At 39.1% G+C, this 14,055-nt stretch overlaps 1 protein-coding gene and 1 pseudogene across 2 annotated transcripts; both read left to right on the top strand.

Moving 5' to 3' along the window:
* Positions 1 to 245: 245 nt before the first annotated feature.
* Positions 246 to 6,259, top strand: LOC148295065 (G-type lectin S-receptor-like serine/threonine-protein kinase At4g27290; annotated as a pseudogene). Its single transcript, XR_015835158.1, has 8 exons — positions 246 to 1,541; positions 1,719 to 1,853; positions 2,294 to 2,451; positions 2,526 to 2,736; positions 2,848 to 3,085; positions 3,158 to 3,312; positions 3,372 to 3,497; positions 5,907 to 6,259. The product of XR_015835158.1 is annotated as a G-type lectin S-receptor-like serine/threonine-protein kinase At4g27290 (transcript).
* A 1,136-nt stretch (positions 6,260 to 7,395) lies between these two features.
* LOC110748771 (G-type lectin S-receptor-like serine/threonine-protein kinase At4g27290) lies at positions 7,396 to 11,109 on the top strand. The gene is made up of 7 exons (XM_021948717.2): positions 7,396 to 8,870; positions 9,017 to 9,133; positions 9,367 to 9,515; positions 9,597 to 9,807; positions 9,934 to 10,177; positions 10,275 to 10,422; positions 10,508 to 11,109. The coding sequence occupies exons 1-7, from the start codon at positions 7,592 to 7,594 to the stop codon at positions 10,808 to 10,810; spliced, it is 2,451 nt and encodes an 816-aa protein (XP_021804409.1). The 5' UTR covers positions 7,396 to 7,591; the 3' UTR covers positions 10,811 to 11,109.
* Positions 11,110 to 14,055: the final 2,946 nt, after the last annotated feature.

Below are 14,055 nucleotides of genomic sequence, written 5' to 3'. Positions count from 1 at the left end.
AAGACCACTAGGAGTTAATGCAGCGCACTCAACCACAAAGGCAGGGGGAAGGCCGGTCAGCTCCAACTACTTGTATTAAAGCTATCTACATTATTTCTTTTTACCTCATTGACAACCATATGATTTTCAACAAGTCCAAGATTTGTTGGGAGCTTTATTGGAGGCATTGAATGCGCGGTTGTATTCAAAAGGTTCACGAGAACAGCAGAGTCACGAAATTTCCTAAAATCTTTCACGTATTTGAAACTTGAATTCTCCTACTCATGTAGACAGAAGAGCTATGGAAATCTTTACAATGCTCTTTGTCTTTACATCACTTCTGTTCTCCATTCTAAGTATCTCCAACACCAAAGACATCATCACTCCAAGTGTATCGATCAGAGATGGAGAGACCCTTGTTTCCTCCGGTGGAAGCTTCAAATTAGGATTCTTTAGCCCTGGTAATTCGAGTAACCGATACTTGGGAATATGGTTCAATGAAATATCTCCTCAGAAAGTTGTATGGGTGGCCAACAGAGAAAATCCACTTACTCATCTCTCAGTAGGAGCTTTGAATATCACTGATCAAGGAGCTCTTGTTCTTTTAAGTGACACAAATAGAAATAGCATTGTTTGGTCATCCAACACTTCAAGAAAATTCATAAGGAAACCAGTTGCTCAGCTCCTAGAATCAGGAAATCTTGTAGTGAAAGATGGAAATGAGCTTGTGTGGCAGAGCTTTGATTATCCAACTGATAATTTGCTACCAGGAATGAAGCTTGGCTGGAACTCGAAAACCGGGCTAAACAAGGTTTTGTCTTCTTGGAAAGATGCAGATGATCCAGCTCCGGGCGCATTCTCATTTTCCATGGATTGTAGCGGATACCCTCAACTGGTTATTAAGAAAGGTCCTAGAGTACAGTATAGGTTGGGTTCATGGAATGGCCTTGGTTTTACAGGGATTCCTGAACTTGGGAATAAATTATTTAAATACGTTTTCATTTCAAATGAGAGTGAGGTCTCTTACAAGTTTGAGTTCCTGCAGGATGCGTTGCATGCAAGATTACTGCTGAACTTGTCCGGTGTCTTGCAGGGGTTCATGTGGTTTGATATATCACAAAGCAATGACATAATGTACTATGCAGATTGGTGTGACACCTATGATTTGTGTGGTGCATATGCGTTTTCTTTCTGCAAGCTTGGTACTGATCCTCAATGTTCATGCTTACAAGGTTTTGTACCAAAATCTCCCAGAGAATGGAATTCAAACAACACGTCTTTGGGGTGTGTTCCTAAAACTCCATTGGGTTGTAGTAATGGAGACAGATTTCAGAATTTCACTAGGGTGAAATTAACGGATACATCTTCGTCATGGATCGATAGTACTATGTCCCTCGAGGAATGCAAGAAAATGTGTTTGAGAAACTGCTCTTGCACAGCATATGCAAATTTGGATATTAGTGAAGGAGGAAGTGGATGTTTGCTTTGGTTTGGTGAGCTCATTGATATAAAAGAATTCGAATCTGGTGGGCAAGTCCTTTTTGTCCGGACAGCCCTCTTAGGTTGGTTTTGTTTCATGTTCTTTCAAGTTAGTTTCTTCCTTACTTTTTTCTGGTCTTGTTTAGAGGACGTTATGTTGAGCACAAGGGAATGGCTGCACTAATGATTAACGAATTATTTGATTTGAACTTTTAGTTATAACTTGGAACACATCACTAAATCTACTTGTGATCTTTCAGATGACATCAAGACGAGCAAGCCCTCTGGTGTAAAGAAGAAAGTGGCAATCATAGCCAGCGTTGGGCTGCTAGTCATGGGAGTGATAATACTAGGATTGGTTTTTTACAAGCGGAAGAAGAAATTGAAAGCACAAGGTAGAAATTAATTAACATCACCATTTTGTTGATCATGTGTTACACAGAGTTCTCCGTGTTTATTTTTTTCTAGCTGTCATGCTTTTTTTTTTTTTTGGTCTGAACCACGAGGTGGTCCTGGATGGGCCTCAACTATGGGTGGCACCTTTAAGCCTTAACCACAACCCAGACTAATCCCCGCTCACACCGGGTTGGCCCGTAAGAGGTAAAGTGCTGGCCAAAGTGGTGACTCCATATGAGAGCAGGAATCGAACCTCTGACCTCTCTTAAGGAATGAGAGTGCCGAACCACTCACACAAACCACCTTGGTTGGCTGTCATGCTTTTGACTAAGAGTAGGAGAGGACAAAATTCTGGAAGGTGATAGAATTTTTTTGATCCTCCCTCCCTCTTCCTGTTTTGGAAAGAATCATGAACTTATTGCTTCATCAACTTTCTCAGGAAAAATGAAACACATACGTGAAAAGAACTTTAATTTTGAATGCGGAAACGAAGACATGGAGCTGATAACATTTGATTTGGCCACCGTATCCAGAGCCACTGACAATTTCTCAAACAATGACAAGCTGGGAGAAGGTGGTTTTGGACCAGTATACAAGGTAACAGAGTATAATGTGATGTATTCTTAGTTTAAAAATATCTCTCTCAACTTATTGGAAATGATGCTTTCTAGGGCATACTGATAGAGGGGCAAGATATAGCAGTTAAAAGGCTTTCAAAATGTTCGGGGCAAGGAATTAAAGAATTCATGAATGAAGTAATATTGATTGCTAAACTTCAACACAGAAATCTTGTAAAGCTTCTTGGTTGCTGTATTGAGGGAGACGAAAAAATGTTAATTTATGAATACATGCCCAACAAGAGCTTGGACTATTTCATATTTGGTTTGAACCTCCATCGACTAGCACTCCCATCAGTCTTTTCATAATTCCTCTTAAATTTTATGTTCTAAAATTAAGAGTAGATTAAACTAACTTTTATGATCAATTGGTCAGATGATACAAGAAGTAAATTACTTGGTTGGGATCAACGTATCAATATCATCGGCGGAATTGCTCGAGGACTTCTTTATCTTCACCAAGATTCTAGACTGAGGATAATCCATAGGGATCTTAAAACCAGCAATGTTTTGCTAGATAAAGACATGAATCCAAAAATATCTGATTTTGGCACGGCTAGAGCATTCGAGGCAGATCAAAACTGAAGAAAATACTAATAGAGTGGTTGGAACTTAGTAGGTAGCTCTGAACTTGTCTCGTACATTTTACGTTGTTGGTGAACTCGTAACTCCAACTTCATTTTGCAATGGCTACATGTCTCCTGAGTACATAGTTGATGGACTCTTCTCAGTCAAATCCGATGTCTATAGCTTCGGCGTCATGGTGCTTGAGATAGCGAGTGGGAAGAAGAACAGGGGATAAGCTTTATTAAAGAACAACTTGTTCAAGCTTACTTCATATGTTTTTTTTAACGTGGGAAGGAAGGAAGAGCAACATAACATAAATTTGATTAATTTCAGGCAGGGACTCTATGGATTGAAGGAAGGCCATTGGAAGTATTGGATAAGGTGTAAGATGGCTCATGTCTTCTACCGGACGTGTCGCGATGCATTCACATAGCTCTGTTGTGTGTGCAGCAACTGTTGGTGAGTCCTTACGTAGTTAGGATTTTGGTTACTTACCAATTATTATTTAGTCCTATTGTAATAGAGATTTACTTCCTATTGTAATTTAGATATATTTCCTATTTTATTTAGGATTAACACATCTTTGTACTTGTATAAATACCTCCATATTGGAGAAGAATAATAATATGAGCGTATCTTAGCATAACTGAATATTTACCCTACTTTGTTTGACATGGCATTAGAGCCAACTTTTCTGGTGACCCGTGTGTTGTGCTCACCCGTGTTCTAGCCTCATATTTTTTTTCCTACCAGTGCCCTGTGTGCCCTCCTGGGTTTGTGTGTTGTGTCGCTGTGTTCGTGTCATTCGTGTCTTCGTGCATCTACCGTATTTGTGTATTTGCTGTGCTCCGCTGTGTTCCCCTGTGATTACCTTTGCCAAATTGAGAGTCGTTGGCACTCCTCATTCCTAACCCATCATGGGTCTTCATCTTATGGTTTTTGTTGATGTCTCAGCTTCTCTATCTTTGAAACTTCATAACAAGTCTCTTTACTCCGTGAGCCTCGTCACCACTCACTGAGCCGTTGCTTTACTCCGTGAGCCTCGTCACCGATCACCGAGCCATTGCTTTCCTCCGCAAGCCTCATCAACGCTCGCCGAGCCATATCTGCCGTGATTTCTTCCTCTATGTTACAGACTTGGTATCACATCCCAAGTCAAGCTTCCAATTAAGTTTCCAGGCCCGTCTGGCATCTGCAATCCCATACCATACCAGCCTAAAACCAATTCATTCAAAGTTATCCCGGCCAATCCACACTGTCATTGTTCCCTTTGCACAGCTACTTACTCTCTCTGTGTTGCCGGCATTGTCCCGGCTTCTTGTCTTGCCCATATCCCACATGCACTCTGTCTTCCACTTGTTTCACTTTTTATATTTAATATTCTATGTTCTCTCTCTGCCCGCCAACACCCTTTGTGATTAGCTCTATCTCTTGAGCTCTCTCTGTCTTTTCTTCTCTTGCCCACATGCTAGATGTCTTGCCTCTCTTTTTTTTATCCTTTATTTTATTGACTTGTTTTGCACCATATGTCTCTTCCTTTATCAACACCTCTCGCATTTGTCAACATCACCTACCCTATCTATACAAATTCATCCACCTCCCTACCACCTTCCCATCTTGCATTTGTTTCTACCACGAGACTGGCATGTTTGAGTCTCTTTACTATTATTCAATTTCTCTTCTTCCAAATCTCGACCCTTTATCAATGTCGGATTTGAGGGGGAGTGTTGCAACTTTATTTGGGTGTTACTTTCTCCAAATCTCGACTCTCATACATCGTCAGATTTGAGGGGGAGTGACATCGCTGCTCATCTATTCCGTTGCGATTTAACCACCTATCTGCCATGACTGATTCTGATACATCTCAGTGTTAATCAGTGCATGTTTCTCAAGTACCATTGATCATATGGCTCCATCGACCCCTTCTCTTCGGGGGGAGAGGGGGAGTGAAGAGAAGTTGTCTCTGCTGTTTCTGGTGCCAATGCCTTGTATTGCTGTTGATGATGTCTGTTATGTCTCTGCCTTGTTGCTCTTGTTGGTGCCAATATTGTTGCTCATGCCTTTGCTGATGTGTTTCTGCTGTGGTCATGCCCGTTGACCTTGCCTTTGCTCTTGACTTTCTTTGCCTTGCCTTACCCTATTTGTTAGGGTTTGGCTTTGCCTTGCCTTGCCATGCCTTGCCTTACCCTATTTTTAGGGTAAGGCTTTACCTTTGTCGTGCCTTACCCTATTTTTAGGGTTTTGTTGCCCTATATGGGCTTTCTTTGCCATGCATTGCCACCTTGCCTTTGCTTGGCCTTTATTTGCCTTACCTTGCCTTACCCTATTTTTAGGGTTTGGTTGCCTTTGCTTTTGCCGTGTTCACAGGGCTTCTGTGTTCTGCCTTATCTGCTGCCGTGCTCACAGGATTTTTGTGTTCTGCAATTGGTGCTTCTCAAGTATGGTGTTCACTCGTGGGTTTGCTCTTGTGTTTCCGCTGCGAACTTTGCTTTAGTTTGTCACTTGTTTCACTCGTGGTTGACGAAAAGACCTTCTCTACAATTGGTGCTTCTCAAGTATGGTGTTCTGTGACTTGCTTGTCAAGTTGGGCGTGCAAAATATCTTTACCCAACTTGAGGGGGAGTGTTGGCGAGTCCTTACGTAGTTAGGATTTCGGTTCCTTATTTAGTTAGAATTTTGGTTACTTACCAATTATTATTTAGTCCTATTGTAATAGAGATTTACTTCCTATTGTAATTTAGATATATTTCCTATTTTATTTAGGGTTAACACATCTTTGTACTTGTATAAATACCTCCATATTGGAGAAGAATAATAATATGAGCGTATCTTAACATAACTGAATATTTACCCTACTTTGTTTGACAGCAACAACCAGAAGATAGACCAAACATGGCATATGTGGTGCTGATGTTGGGTGGTGAGGGTTCATTGCCTGCGCCCAAACAACCTGGTTTCTTTACTGACAGGAACCCAATTGAAGCAGATTCTTCATCCACCAAGCGTGAATCACACTCAAAAAATGAAATGAGTATAACGCAGTTGGAAGCAAGATAGAACATCTTTTCCTCAAATACGATATGGACCTAATAATTATATACATATTGTTTTTTTTTTTTTTTTTTTGGAAATTTGCACAAATACGATATGGACCTAATAATTTTTCTTTTTTACAATTTACCACCTATATTTATTCCAAATGTACCAGTCCCGTTGAATTTTATGTTAAGTGAAGTCACATGAATCATGATAAGCAAATGATATTTTCTACAGATATTTTATCAAAATAGTAAGCAGAAACAAAACTGCCTGTCATTTCATGTGAATGCTCACTCTTAGTTTTCAAAGTAAACAAGGGCACATTTGTAACTTACTTTAGAAATTAAAGTACTGACTCATATGCGGTGCACTCGCTTTCTGCAGTTGAGTTAGGTCAATTCACCAAATAGAAATTCGTTTCTTCTTATTTTCGAGCACTTTTTATGATAGGTATGGTCAATTTCTATGGTACCATTTTAAAATCATCTCTCTAAATAGAACTATTACAAGCAAATCGATAAATTTATTATTTTCATTAAATACTGAAATGGCCACACTATTAATTAAATAGCTAAACTAGTTTTTTATTTTATTAGTTTTTTCAAGAATGATGATTATAAAAATATAAAAAGACTTCCATCAAGAATGATGATTATAAAAATATAAAAAGACTTCCATCAAGAATGATGATTATATTCGTGGATAGCAGCCGTCATTTTCTTCCCTTTTCTACCTTTTTAACTCTTTGACTTCCTCCTTTTATCCCCGTTGTTCAATGTCGTAATTGCAACCTCTCATTTTTACGAGAAGAATTGCAACGCGATATTTGTTAGTTGGTTTCAGACCATAGTGGAAATGCAGATTACAGCGATGATATTTGGACGCCGCAGATGAAAACAACAATGCCGCCACTTTTTCTGTCTTTGACAATCTGCAAGTGCCAAAAGTAAAGTACCCAAAACCCAATTCTCTTCTTTGAATTCTCTTTTGAAATTTCAAAGTCGAACGAACTAAAGACGAAGATTCTGAGAGAAAAAGCTCAAAATTCTTTTAGCTAAGGCAGAAGCAATGTGAAGTCTTGGGTTGATTTTCGTCTGGTCTGAACTGATAATGACTGGGATTTTCGTCTGGTCTGAACTGATAATGACTGGGATTTCTGTACACAAGAAATTTTGTACAAGAAGGAACTCAGTAGTAAAAGAATGGAAAACTTTTAGTCCAAAACGCGTTTTGTATTCAATTGATGACAGGTAGGGCCTCACCATTGATGGACTGACTCATGTAGCAAACTCATGCGTGAATTAACAGTAGTACTATATAGATGAAGCAGAAGGCAAAGAAAAATCTAATCTTGATTTGTGAAAACCAACCCATTTCACAATTTCCACAATTATTTGACGTTTGGATGAGCCTGGTTATAATCTTCTCAATTATCAACCACAAGCATCTTTTCTTTCTAATCTTTAACTTGAAGGAAATCCCTCTCCGGCACAGAGAAAAAAGAAAAATTATTAATGGGTGGTCCTTGTTCTCTGCATATTAGTACTAATTTGCTCTTTCTGTTTTTCACAATTTCCTCTGCAGTTGACAGCATTAGCCCCTCGCAGTCTGTCAGTGACAACACGACGTTGGTTTCAAGTGATGGAAGCTTTGAGCTTGGTTTCTTCAGTCCCGGTAGCTCCACAAATCGTTACTTGGGAATTTGGTACAAGAACATCCCAGGTAGAACTGTTGTTTGGGTTGCAAACAGATGCAACCCCATTAATGATTCTTCCGGCATGTTGATGATAAACAGCACAGGCAATCTTGTGCTGTTTGGTCAGAACAAGAGTGTTGTTTGGTCCACAAGCTCAGTTAAACGTGTCGAAAATGCAATGGTACAGCTTTTAGATTCTGGAAATTTGGTAGTAAGAGATGTGAAAGATGGAATTTCAGGACCCTATTTGTGGCAAAGTTTCGACCATCCTTCTGATACTTTGTTACCAGGAATGAAGTTGGGATGGGACTTAAGGACGGGTCTGAAACGACACATATCGGCATGGAAAAACTCAGAAGATCCCTGTCCAGGCAATTTCACGTATGGGATTGAAATGGAACTTCAAGCATACCCCGAGGCATATATTCGCAATGGCACCACGAAAATTTATCGTGCCAGTCCGTTTAATGGCCTCACTTTCTGTGGTTCATCAGAGAAGCATCCTGCTCGTTATGGTTTCAACTTTGTGTACAATGATGAGGAAGTGTATTACATGTACAAACCCACCATTAAGTCTATAACATCAAGAATAGTTTTGAACCAAACCACCAGTTCATGTATTCGCTTTCATTGGAAGAAAGAAGATGAAGCTTGGACTGCCCATTTATCAAGACCTAGAGATGTGTGTGATCATTATGGCTTCTGTGGAGCGAATGGAAATTGTATTGGTGAGAATCCAGTCTGCCAATGTCTAAAAGGATTCAAGCCTAAGTCTCAAGAAAAATGGAATTTGGCTGACTGGTCTCTAGGATGTGTGCGCAATAAACCCTTGAGCTGTCAGGAAACAGATAAAGATGGGTTTCTCAAATTCGTTGGCTTGAAATTGCCAGATACTACGCATTCTTGGGTGAACAAAAGTATGAATCTCAAGGAATGCAGAGCCGAATGCTTGAACAACTGTTCTTGTATGGCTTATAGAAGCTCAGATATCAGAGGAGGTACTGGCTGTGCCATCTGGTTTGGTGATCTAATAGATACCACACAGGCTCTGACTTCTGGGCAGGAAATATATATTCGAATGTCAGCTTCGGAGTTAGGTATGAAACTTTGTAACGTAAAGTTGCTTGTTTATGTCACCAGTGCATTTTGCTTTTATCGAAGTTAAAGAACTGACCAATCTTTTTGAATTTTTTGTGGCTGCAATTTAACTGTATCTGCTTTACTACATCATTCAACAATGAAGAAGAAAATGACGGTAAGCTGAAGACTGCATTGATAGTTGTAGCTGTCATAGCAGTAGTGTTTTCTGGAGTGCTGTTAGTTGCCTATTGCATTCACCGGAGAAGGAAAAAATTAAAGGGTAGATTAACTCACCCTGACCATCTTTCCAAGTATTTATTTATCCATGTTGTTTAACTCTGTTTTGATGACTATTTGAGAGAAAATGCTTAAAAGTTTTATCCAGTTTAAATTTGTTCAAAAGTATATGGTTGAACCAATATGTATTTCATCTGCGGATATAAGCTTTTGTTCACTTACTCCTATTGGCTATAGCTAACATGATGCCCATTTCCACTGCATGAGAGAAAACAGAAATAAGAGACAGAAATCAGGACAATGAAGGGGCACCAAAGGAGGACCTGGAGCTCCCGCTCTTCGAATTGGCCACTGTAATTAGTGCCACAGATAACTTTTCAAGCAATAACAAGCTGGGAGAAGGTGGCTTTGGACCGGTTTACAAGGTAAATTTGTAACTTGTATAATAAGGGGCATACTAACTTTCTTTACAAGGTTGCAGTATTTGAAATAGTGTGAATTTACAGGGGACGCTAGCAGATGGACAAGAAATTGCTGTGAAGAGGCTTTCAAGAAGTTCTGGCCAAGGAATGAACGAGTTCATGAATGAAGTTATACTGATTGCCAAACTTCAGCACCGAAATCTGGTAAAACTTCTTGGTTGCTGCGTTCAAGGAGACGAGAAAATGCTGATCTATGAATACATGCCCAACGGAAGCCTGGACTCATTCATCTTTGGTTTGGACTTTTGAAAACCTTATTAATTTGCTCAAAATTAATTGCTTAATAGCTGTAAAACAATTTCATATTTAAGCAATTTTCTATAGAGAGTTGAAGTTGGATTTTTGCATTCAACTTTGCCAGATCAAATGAGCGGAGAACTACTGTTAGATTGGCCTAAACGTTACCACATTATTTGTGGAATTGCTCGTGGTCTCCTCTATCTGCACCAAGATTCCAGGCTAAGGATTATTCATAGAGATCTCAAAGCAAGTAATGTCCTACTTGATAATGAAATGAATCCAAAAATTTCAGACTTTGGCTTGGCTCGAACATTGACTGGGGGAAATCAGACTGGAGGAAATACAAACAGAGTGGTTGGAACATAGTAAGTTTGTCTTTTAATATTTTCTGTAGGTACACTTTTAATCCTGATCAATGGTTTCTGTTGTGATCTCACTTCTCCATGATGTTTCTGTTTACAGCGGTTACATGGCACCCGAGTATGTTATTGACGGTCTATTTTCTGTAAAGTCTGATGTCTTTAGCTTTGGTGTTTTGGTGCTGGAGGTCATTAGTGGAAGGAAAAACAAGGGATTCTACCACCCAACCAGCCCTAACCTTATCGGACATGCAAGTATCAAGAGTAAACTTTCTTCTTGCTGCATATATTCGCCGAATAGATGGTAATTGATGAAGGATTTTTGGCATGTTTCAGGCATGGAGACTATGGAATGAAGGAAGGCATTTAGAACTGATTGATACATATTTAGGAAGCGCATCTACTCTATCAGAAATGTCGCGTTGCATCCATGTTAGTCTCTTGTGTGTGCAGCATCATCCTGAGGACAGGCCAAGCATGGCGTCTGTGGTTATAATGCTGGGAAGTGAGATGGCTTTGGCTCAGCCCAAACAACCTGGTTTCTTCATGGAAAAGGAATCACATGAAGCAGGTCATTCTTCAGAAAATCAATCATCTTCAGCCAATGAATTATCCATTACGGTTTTGGAGGCTCGATAAGGTTCGATTATATATGTTATTGCTGCTATCTTGACATGTTCATATATTTCCAAAACATGCAAGTTTGTAGATTCAAGTGATTCTGTACCTGGTTCAAGCATTGAGGCTAGATAAAGACCACAAAGCTATTCATCTCATGCTGCGTCTATTTTTCTGTATATATTCGTTCAGTATTTTGTCCTTCGATCCCTCACCTTTTCTGTATGAGACTCCATTCCCTCTCCAATTTTTCCCTTTGGTGTAAATTGCAACAATTTATAGACAAAGGTTACACCAAAAGGTAAAATTAAATTTTAGTCCGTAGTGTTTGTTTGATTTTTCAGTTTTTATAATTAAAGGCACGCAGTTTTTTTTCTTTTTATAACGTGATATTCTAAACTAGAATATATGGATCCAATTAGATACAAGAGGGCGGGCACATTTTTCTTTGCTAACCCACATCTACATGCAATTAGGGCACGTTTGTTACACCATAACCCACATCTAGATAATACACACTTAATTATAAAGCTAGGGAAAAAGAAAACAGGCTTTGTACGCTCTTTCCATCGTCTTCTCCTTAGGGTTCTTCTTTGCTATCTTCTCTTCTCCATGTATTCATCTCTCCCTCTATCTCATACTCTCTCCAATATGTTTCTTCTTACTTCTTCTCTCTTCTTCTGTCTTCATCTTTTCTTTCTTTATATATTAAATTTTTGTGAAAATTAAGTTGTGAGTTTTTCTTCAAAATCCATGTTGTTGCACTGGTTGTTTGTGCATCCTTTAACTATACTTTCAAGTCTTATCAAACAAAGAGAACAATTAAAAAGATTAAAGAGAGAAAGAAAAAAAAAAGCAATACGAAGCTGCCAAAGCTTTGATACTTAGGGGTTTCTCTTAATTTCAATTATTTAATTAATTGTGAATTGTGTTTCCGTCTTAGGAGATAAGCATGTTGGGTGCTGATACAATAAAGTGAAATTTTTTTTGGGAGATTTACTATTATACCCAATATAGGAGCCCAAATTATTGGTTTTTAAAAAATTAAAAAAAAAAACCCCTATATGAAATGGACTTTAGAAACATACCCAAAGCCCATTTTATAACATAACAAAAAGACTCTTAACTTCTTTTAAATTACAAAACTGCCATTGATTTCTTAAAACAAACCCAATCCCAAAACCTCATAAAAAAAAAACCCAAAACACTTAATAGGGCATCAAAGTAATTTAATAATCAAAATTAAATTCAATAGGGCCAGCTATCATTTTTTTGGTTTTTGTTTTGTTTGTTTATAGAAATTAAATGGTGTAGGGTTTATCTATATTAGTAGTGCTAAGAATGGGTATATGACTAAATATGTCAACTTTTTTCCAGTCCAGATACAATAACCATCACATCGATCCTTCAATTTTTCATGTATTGGAAAAATTACTATATAATTACAATGGTAAGCTAAGATGGCAAAAGCTAGAATGACCATGGGTAAATCGATTCATGCACATCAACAAAGTAAAATTAGAGAGTTCTCTCATACACTTAAGCCCTTTATTTTGTGTGATATAAGTTTGTCAGACATACTTCATGCTTCATGTCCATAAGAACACAAGAGAAAAGATTGATGATGTTCGACATGCTTCATGTCTTGTATGTGATATGTATATTGTAACACCCCGATCCTAATTTAATTGTTCATTTAAATTATTTAATTAATTTAAAGTAAATTTAGGTTTTAGCCACAAAAAAACTTTTACTTTTGGAAAAAGCCAAAACTTTTCCAAAAAAGACAGAAAAACCCCTCAACTTCCAAACCAAAGACATGCAAATGTAAATGATTCCTTAGGAAATCCCAAAAATAAATAAGGGCATTTTTGTCCATTTTGCCTTCTTTTCAAAATATTTCTCTCTCCTTTGGCCTTTTCCAAAATGTCCCTTAATTTAAATAAGAATTTCCAATTTTGACCTCGAGGGTAGGGGTAATTTGGTCACTTTTTAATCTACAAGGATTTTGGGGAAATCACCAGTGTTTTTACATAGATCATACCGAGATGAGTCTGTAGACACATAGTGGGCTCGAATCGAAGTTGTAACGAAAAAGATACGATCAAAATACACTCAATGGCATAACCGTAATATTTTCGAAGTTGGTTTTAATAAAATCTGGAAAAAAAAAAAAAAAAAAAACCCTTCTCTCTCTCTCTCTCTCTCTCTCTCTCTCTTCGTGCGATCCCCCCCTCCCGACAGAACAGCATCGACGGTTAAACCGTCGCCACCGCCACCACACGCTGCCATTCTTGGCGACACCGGTCCCAAAAGGACCGCCTCTCCTCCCTCTTCCAGCCCCGCCCCATCCCAGCTGCCACCACCGCCAGATCTGGCCGGATTTTGCAGATTTACGGCCAGATTTTACGTAAAACTTGCGGAGCTCGTTCGGACGCCTCTGTCCACCAAATCTTTCGAACTTGGTATGCTTTCTCATCCTCTTAATGTGTTCTAGCTGTTGGTTGTGTTGTTTACGATCAATTTCTGCGTTTTGGTTGTCAAATAAGCGATAGAAGTTTTGGCCGATTTCGGCCCTCGATTCCTGCCACTTCCGGTCACTTTTTGGGGTGGGTCCAAGAACAAAAGTTGCTCTACTCAATGTCTTGATCAAGTAGGTATAAGTCTTGACCGGTGGTTTTGGAGTTTTTCCGATCGCCAAAAATCTCTTTGGACACCCACGTGCTGCCTGCACATAGGCCACTTTTTGGCCAATCTTTGAGTCCTGAAATAATCCTCATCTCGTCATGAGCACGACGGTATGCTCGGATTTGAATTTGGTTATTGTTTGATCATCGAACGGATATCACATATTAGGGGTTATCCGGTTTGGCATGTTTGGACTGTTGGATCGACTTCATTTCAATATATGTTCATCTAGGCATCCCTAGGATCGTGTAGGAATTCACGAATCGCGAATCGGAGCCCCGGATGTTCCGATTCAATAACTTAAAGTTTGTGGTAAACGATAACCGTCCGATCGTGCTATCGCGAGCGATCCGACCGTTCGAATATGACCAAACATGCAGGACATGCTTAGTAAACCTTGTGGAACTCATAGGAACTTCCGGATCATAAAACGGAGGTCGTGGGTCCCATGGCCTGGTTGACCCAATTTGGAAAGTTTGGCCACCCGGTTGACCAAGCGTCTTCTGAGGCTATCCCTTCATCCGAAACACGTAGTTGGATCCTAGGAACGTCTCGTTCCTCGTACACTGACTTGAAAC

The sequence above is a fragment of the Prunus avium genome, chromosome 4 (genome assembly GCF_965620075.1).
Source record: "Prunus avium chromosome 4, drPruAviu1.hap1.1, whole genome shotgun sequence".
NCBI lineage: Eukaryota > Viridiplantae > Streptophyta > Magnoliopsida > Rosales > Rosaceae > Prunus > Prunus avium.
The sequence above is the reverse complement of the archived record's forward strand: the minus strand, read 5'-3'. Positions and strand labels throughout refer to the sequence as shown.

Coding starts and splice junctions, on each gene's coding strand:
- LOC110748771 (XM_021948717.2), top strand. CDS start 7,592: ATGGGTGGTCCTTGTTCTCTGCATATTAGTACTAATTTGCTCTTTCTG. Junction 9,808..9,933: donor CCTGGACTCATTCATCTTTG/GTTTGGACTTTT, acceptor CAACTTTGCCAG/ATCAAATGAGCGGAGAACTA. Junction 10,178..10,274: donor AACAGAGTGGTTGGAACATA/GTAAGTTTGTCT, acceptor TTCTGTTTACAG/CGGTTACATGGCACCCGAGT.